At 46.9% G+C, this 7,746-nt stretch overlaps 1 protein-coding gene across 1 annotated transcript in view; it reads right to left on the reverse strand.

Moving 5' to 3' along the window:
- The window catches only part of LOC112104336 (solute carrier organic anion transporter family member 4C1-like), a 109,504-nt gene that overhangs the window by 30,042 nt on the left and 71,716 nt on the right, over window positions 1-7,746 (reverse strand). The window contains exon 7 of the mRNA XM_024196612.2: window positions 1,812-1,956. Coding sequence (XP_024052380.1) covers window positions 1,812-1,956 — 145 coding nt within the window. The remainder of the gene's footprint in view (window positions 1-1,811; window positions 1,957-7,746) is intronic.

Consider the following 7,746-nt stretch of genomic DNA (forward strand, 5'->3'; position numbering starts at 1 on the left):
GGCAGTGGACTCAGCACACCAGAAGCCTAATTGTCTTTTTTAACCACACTGCTTTTCAGATTGCTCCATGCAATTGAACCATAAATGGTATTCACCAGAGGTAGCAAAGGTGGAAACTGTTATGTCAACAGAACTCAAGACATTTTTATTTATATATTGTCTGTTGAATTAATTTAGATGGAATATATGGGGCCAAAGAATCCAAGGTGTTAATATAGCCACTGTTCAATATTAGTTTTAAACAAGATTCAGGGTTTGGTATATGGAGACTTCAGCCTACTTAATATGGAGGGGCATGAACCAGCGTTCACGTCGCACTCCCCATCAGTACCCAGCATGGGCCAGGGAAGCTAATGATCTAACCAGTGGACCAAATTTGGAGATAAATCCTTGGTCACGTGCCAACTGAGGCCTTTAGAAAGGAAAAAAACCTTGTCTGACAGTGACTTAGATGGTATTAAAGATTATAACAACTGCCCTTTTTAGAGAAAAGAGATACAGTTAGTTGAGATGGGCTGGAACTGTTGTTCTTGCTCATGTTGTTAAAGTCTGGCCCCAGATCCTAGATGACAAAATAAGACAAACACACACACAAAAAGGGAGAGAACAGAATAGTAAAGATAGAAAATCTGATTGTCTTTCACTTGCAACCTCACAGCTGGAAAAACACAGTCAAAGTACACAGTCTTATCAGCTACTCCAAGACCTGTCAAACTTGTACCAGCATCAAGCTGTTAAGGTATTGCTTTTAGTTGCCTCTTTCTGGTCACAGGCTTGCAGCAGTGTTGCCAAATATGCAGTGTTGGCCAGCTAAGCCAGATTCTAATTAGACAGAAGTAAAAAGGAGAGAGATTGGAAAGAGAAGAAATAAGGTAGAAAAGGAAAAAGAATACATTTGGGGGGAAGTGGGAGAGACAAAGTCTCACATCCCAGGTGGTGTTTAGGATTCAGCCAGAACTGCTGGAGATAGCAGTGTCATCTGACTCCCTCCCTCCAGCCTGATCTGCTCAGGACATCATTCAGCATTAGGATGAAGATGATCCAGGGTCACTGGAGACGGTGGGGGTGGCAACTATGCTGGTGAAGTTCATGCCACTGGCCAATTTTTCTTCCCAAAGTCTTCCTCGAAGGACCCAGAAATGGAGTGGTGGTTGGAATAGACAATCCCCCCATTATTTTGGCCACCAATAGGCTTAATTTCTAACATACCAGTTTTGATTCACTGATTTCTGGTTCCACACTTTTCTTGTTCATCACGCATGATCTTAACATGGTACTTGAGGATCAGCAGGCCTTTTTGTTTTGACTAATTCAGTCTGTCTCTGTTTTGCACCACTTCCCATCAACATTTGTTGTTACAGGTTATTGTGACATTTATGAAATTACACTCATTTTTTACAGTTGAGCTCACAATTAGGGTAAATTTGTAGGCCAAATTATCACAACACTGTCTATCCCTACAATGAGTGATAAAAATGCCTGGAGTTCTGTTGATGCTACAGCTTCTTCTGGTAGAGTTGCACCACTAGTGAACTACAGGTGATAGATGTCCTAGTGTAGGCAAGGGCACTGAGTGGAACGGTGTGAAAAAGAGTCCACTGCTGCTCTGAAGTTGGCATTTTGTAATAAAAAGACCAATTTTTGCTAAAAATATTTATGAATTAAAGGTTACAGAAACTCTACAATTGCAAGTACATACCAATCCCAAATTAATTTCTCTCCTCTACCAGCTAATGAACATAGGCAGTACAATATATATAACACAAGATATTTTTATTTAAAGAGTTTAAAAAATTGAAAAGCCACTTTACCTCCTAGTGTAGCTGAATAACTGGATGACTGTCCAAACTGATTTTCTATAAATTTTGGCAGGAATGTGGCAAAGCCAGTGGCAACTAAAGCTTCTGTAGAAGCAGCTACTATTAAACACATCAACACAGGATTCTTCAGCAGTATCTGGGAGGGAAAAGCTTATTTAGTATTCTGTACATTCCTTCACTATAGTATTACTATTACTGAATGTGTTTAAAAATAACATTTTAAATGTGTGCTGATACCCAAGACTTTTAAACCAAAGTATTACAAGCCCTGAAATTCTGAATATGATTTTCTACTCTTCCACAACTGAAATAGATCTATCATAAATTAGTCTCAAAGGATTATTTTTCTCCAGTACACATGAATTGTCGATTCTAGCTTAAGATGTTTGAGTGATACGATTTCCATCTATTAGACTGTGCTAAAGCCTCCCAAAGGAAGAGATCATATTGCCAGGAAGGCTAAATAACAAGAGAAAGCAAAGTTTCACCTTTATTTTGCATCCGGTTATTTCTAACTATATTCTCTTGTGGGGGGGGGGGGGGGAAGGGATTTTGGGGCCAAAAGTTTATGAGTGATTAGGGAGAAGCAAGGAGATGGCTATATCTACTCTGCACTTTTGTCGTTAAAACTTTTGTCGGTCAGGGTGTGAAAAACCAAACACCCCTAACCAACAAAAGTTTTAACAACAAAAAGCATCGGTGTGGACAGCGCTTTGTCGGCAGGAGACATTCTCCTACCAACAAAGTTACCTCTCCTCATTGTAGGTGGTTTTATTTTGCCGGCAAGAGAACTCTGGCATATAGAGGATGCCATCCAGGAAGAAATTATCTGGCTGGAAACTGATTGTCCTCCTATTCTGTCTGCCACTGCTACGAACAGCTGAGAGTATTTACAGAAGCGCCTGTCGAGGTAGAACATTAGAGTTCTTCTGACATCCAAGGTGTGCAAATGTTCTTCCTCCCTGCTTGTATGAAGCTTCAAATGGAATGCGAGCAAATAAATTGGGTGGTTTATATGGTAAGATGAAACCACCTTTAGGACGAACTTTGGATGAAGACACAGGTAAATCTTTTCCTTAAAAAAGATTGGATATGGAGGCCCCAGCATTAAGGCATGCAAGTTCCCTACTCTTTTGCCAAGGTAATGGCCATCAAAAATTCCACCTTCATTGACAGATGTAGTAGAGAGCAGGTAGCTAGCAGTTCAAATGGGGAACCATAAGTCTTGACAATAGAATGGAGAATCAGTGTTGACAGGACTATGCTGGGGCTATAAGTATGACTTTGGCCTAGTCCTTTCTCATCTTTAGTAATAACCTGTGAATGAGCAGGATTGGTGACAAACTGTAGATGAGTCTGCCTGACCACAGCTGTTAAAAAGGCAATTGTCACAGAACACAGGCTGTGACCCCATAGACAGCAGAACTGCTGACAGTTTCTGTTAGACTTTGTCATAAATATGTCTACTTGCGGAAACCGCCACAGCTGGAAGATGTATCTGGCTACATCTGGTTGAAAAGACCACTCATGGTAACTCAAACAATCAGCTCAGGTGGTCTGCTAGGTTGTTTTGTACACCCAGCCGATAAGATACTTCTAGATCTATTGAGCTGTCAATACAGAGCTCCCAACATTGCCTCTTGACAGAGTGAAGAAGAGTTCCCCCTGCATGCTGAGTTAGAACACTGCTGCCTTGTTGTCTGTAAGGACTAATAGACTGCTTCCCCTGATCTGCAATAGAAATACTTGGCATGCCACTCTGGCAGCGTTCAGTTCTCTGACACTAATGTGTAAAGCAGGCCTGCACAACATATGGCCCCCAGGCCGCATGTGGCCCACATGGGCTCACTGTGCGGGCCCCACCCCCCCCGGCCCTGGAGCACCCTGCCAGAATGAAAGCTGCGCGCGGCTCTTCCGGCTGCTGCTGCCTATGGCAACAAGAGATGCCAGCAGCAGGCTGAGGCAGCCGGCTGCTGCACATCGGGGGGGGGGGGGGGGGGGGGGGGGGGGGGGGGGGGCGGAGGGGCTCACAGCCCTCCCCCCCCCCAGCACCCACCCTGGAGGAGATGCCGAGGGGGCTTCCAGTGGGAGACAGGATCATCTGCAGTGGACCTCACTCATCTGAGCAGCTGCTGGGCCTTCGGCGAGTGTTTGACCCTGTGATCCGCCCCCTCACCCGCCACCACTCCTGTAAAAACTGGGCAAGGGGCAGCTCCATCCCCCACCCCCAGTGAGGCTATGGCGAGGGGCAGCACGGGAGGAAGGAAGCCACATGTGATGGCAGTCCCCTCCCCCCAGCACCCACCACCCCCTCCCAGAGTCCATATCCCCTCTCTGGACCCCAAACTCTGTCCCAGAGCCTGCACCCAGCCCTCCGCACTCCCTCCCAGAGCCTGCACCCCTTCACCCATCCTGCACCCCACCCCATACCCCAGCCCAGAGCCTGCACCCAGCACCCAAACTCCGTCCCAGAGCCTGTACCCCCACCCCCTTCCCACACACACCCTCCTGCACCCAAACTCTGTCCCAGAGCCTGCACCCCTCACCCCCTCCTGCACCCAGAGGCCCTGCTCCAGCCCAGAGCCTGCACCCAGCACCCAAACTCCGTCCCAGAGCTTGCACCCCCACCTCTTCCCACATACCCTCTCCTGCCCCCAAACTCTGTCCCAGAGCCTGCACCCAGAGGCCCTGCTCCAGCCCAGAGCCTGCAACTAGCACCCAAACTCTGTCCCAGAGCCTGTACCCCCACCCCCTTCCCACACACCCCCTCCTGCACCCAAACTCTGTCCCAGACCCTGCACCCCTCCCCCCCACAGACCCCCTCCTGCACCCAAACTCTGTCCCAGAGCCTGCACCCAGAGGCCCTGCCCCAGCCCAGAGCCTGCAACCAGCACCCAAACTCCATCCCAGAGCCTGCACCCCTCACCCCCTCCTGCTCCCCCAGGCCCTGCCCCAGCCCAGAGCCTGCACCCAGCACCCAAACTCTGTCCCAGGGTCTGCACCCCCACCTCTTCTCACATACCCTCTCCTGCCCCCAAACTCCCTCCCAGAACCTGCACCCAGCCCTCTGCACTCCCTCCCAGAGCCTGCACCCCTCCACCCATCCTGCACCTCCACCCTGTGCCCCAGCCCGGAGCCTGCACCCAGCACCCAAACTCCATCCCAGAGCCTGCACCCCAGACTCCAACCTCTCAACCGTCCTACACCCCAATCCCCTGCCCCAACCCAGAGCCTGCACCCCAGACCTCCTCCCCCCACCTAAACTCCCTTGCAGAGCCTTAGGTAGGTGGGGGGCGGAGTTCGGGGGGGCAGGCTCTGAGCGTTCTGGGCACCACCAAAATTTCTACAAACCTGCCGCCCCTGATACTTGGGGGGGGTGAGGAAGTGAGCGGCGAGTCGGTGGATGGAGGGGGGCATCCATTTTCAGTATTTTAATTTTTGGTAATGCATTGATTGACTGCTGTGTGCATTAATATAGTGACCCCCTGGGTCTTTGAATGAGGCTTTATACATGGGCGGGGGGGGGGGGTGAGGGATGAAATTAAATGAATAATTTTATTTCCTGTGACTACGCTTGTGTTCATGAATTCCCCTGCACATCTATGTAAGGGTAAATGTGGATTCCTTGGCTGAGTAGATGGGCTGGTACTACTGATAGACACTTTGTGAATACCCTCTCAGTGCCAATAAAATTCCAACACTCTCAATTGGTAATGACTCTCCAGAGCCAGAAAATGTAGGTGCTTTCTGTTGGGGCGGGGGGGTATATTGACACATGAAAATAAGCATCCTGTAAGTTGAGGGTAATGAACCAATCCAGGGGATCTACAGCAGGGATAACAAGAAATGAAAGTTACCATATGGAATTTGGCACATTGAATGTATTAATTGAGATTCCTGAGATCTAGAATCAGGCACAAACTTCCTTTCTTTTTCAGTATGAGGAAATAAAGAGAATAGAAGCATCTCCCAATATATTCCTGAAGCACTAACTCTATTGCCCCTAACTTAATTAGTGCTGTACTCTCACACTCACAGAAGGGTCTAGAAAGAGAGGCAGACTGCTGCGCAGATTTCAGGATGCTTGCAAAGATGATTTAGAATCTTTGGAATCTCTGTTGATGATTGGGAAAGAAGGGCAGAATGCTGCTGTGGTTGGCAGAGTCCGCTTGTAAATAGAGCGAGGCACTGCGAAGTGTACTGGATCAAGCTTTGTGATGACTGGCATCAGAGGAGGAAAGAATATGCTGCTTGGATTCAGAGCATTGCTAGTGCTAGTGCATGGGTGTGCCCTACCTGTGGACTGTCACTTGTGCATCGGACTCAACAGCCATCAAAGAAGTCATTGGTGCATATACCATGATCAGTAAAGAGTGACGGTGCCACTGAATTAGTTCATCTATCTCCTGGAACAAAACTCATGAGAGTGGCCCTGAAAAGGGACTAGAATGGGTGGGATGACGGGATTGAAAATGAATGACATAATCATCATTGATGACTTGAAGGACCCATTGATCTGTGATGACCATCACCCAAGGCTCCTGGAAATCAGAAGGATGGAAACCAAATGCTGGAGTAAAAGGGTAAAGATCCTTGTAGACTAGTCCAAGATCCTTAACCAATGCATCAAATGTGTTGTTTGATGTGCCTGACTCGACTGATCAGTTATAGAAGAAGAAAGTGGAACTAATTTCTTTTTCTGATATCTGTGTCTCCTTCTGAGTTGCTCAGAAGGCCTCTGGTGAGGAGGAGGAGAAGATGATTCTACATGTTTCTACATCTAGAGACTGAAGACTGAGGATGAAACTGTTTCTTTTTAAACATAGTAGTATATAAACCAAGTGATCTGAATGTGGATCTCGAGTCTTGTAATGAATGCAGAGACTCAAACTCAAATACCTGAGCCTGGGAGTCATCTGACCCCGTCTTGGCTCAGGGATAGGTTGCTGCCTCATGCTAGAGGGCTAAGTCACTGCAGGCTCTGTTGGAAGGGTAAGTCAGTGAAGCTGGATTGTTCCTGCATGCCTGAGCGGTTACTCACCTCAGCTCTGTTGGAGGGACAGCTGAGCGAACAGCCCTGGTTTGCCTGAAGGTTTGCCTCACAGCAGGGGTAACCCAAAGATCTTTTGATGGATGCAACATCCCTTCATTAATAGGTAGTTCAACCCTGCTTTGGGATGTTGGTTGTAGGATATCAAACAATTTATACACTTTCTCCTGAATGGTCTCCAAAGGAACTTCCAGTGTTTTTGCGATATGCTTCAATAATTCCTGACAGAGTTTAAATCATTAGCTGAAAATTGTGTATCATGAAATAGTTTAATCAAGCAAGGGAGAAAGACCAAGTGAATTGGGAAGACTCTCTTGATGAGCAGATATTTCACCATCACTTACAATTTGTTGCTCCTTCATTTCTTAAACATGACAAGGAGAATGATAAAACCATGAGAATTTGCCACAGGTGACTTAAGTATAGATCCCGTATATTGTGGGACAACGTTTCATGAAAACTGTGATCCATGAAGGCCAATAAGACCATGGTTGCAGACCATTTGGGAAAGGGACATTTGGCCAATATGGAGGAAACCAAGGAGCACTGTGAGAATTAACAACCTCAGATCTATTAAGAGGTACTTCCCCATATGCCTCCTTAGATTATTTTCTTTCCATCAATAGGATTTTGGGGTCTTTTGTGGAGAACTCCTATCAATCTAAAGAGGAGTCAAAGTCTTTGGATGAAAAAGTTTCTAACACCAAAGACATGACAGAAGATTGAACGACCTGCATGGGACTCATATCCTTAATTATCAGAGGGGTAGCCGTGTTAGTCTGGATCTGTAAAAAGCAACAGAGAGTCCTGTGGCACCTTTAAGACTAACAGATGTATTGGAGCATAAGCTTTCGTGGGTGAATGCCCACTTCGTCA

Source organism: Terrapene carolina, unplaced genomic scaffold (genome assembly GCF_002925995.2).
Source record: "Terrapene carolina triunguis isolate 2854851 unplaced genomic scaffold, T_m_triunguis-2.0 Scaffold69, whole genome shotgun sequence".
Classification (NCBI taxonomy): domain Eukaryota; kingdom Metazoa; phylum Chordata; order Testudines; family Emydidae; genus Terrapene; species Terrapene triunguis.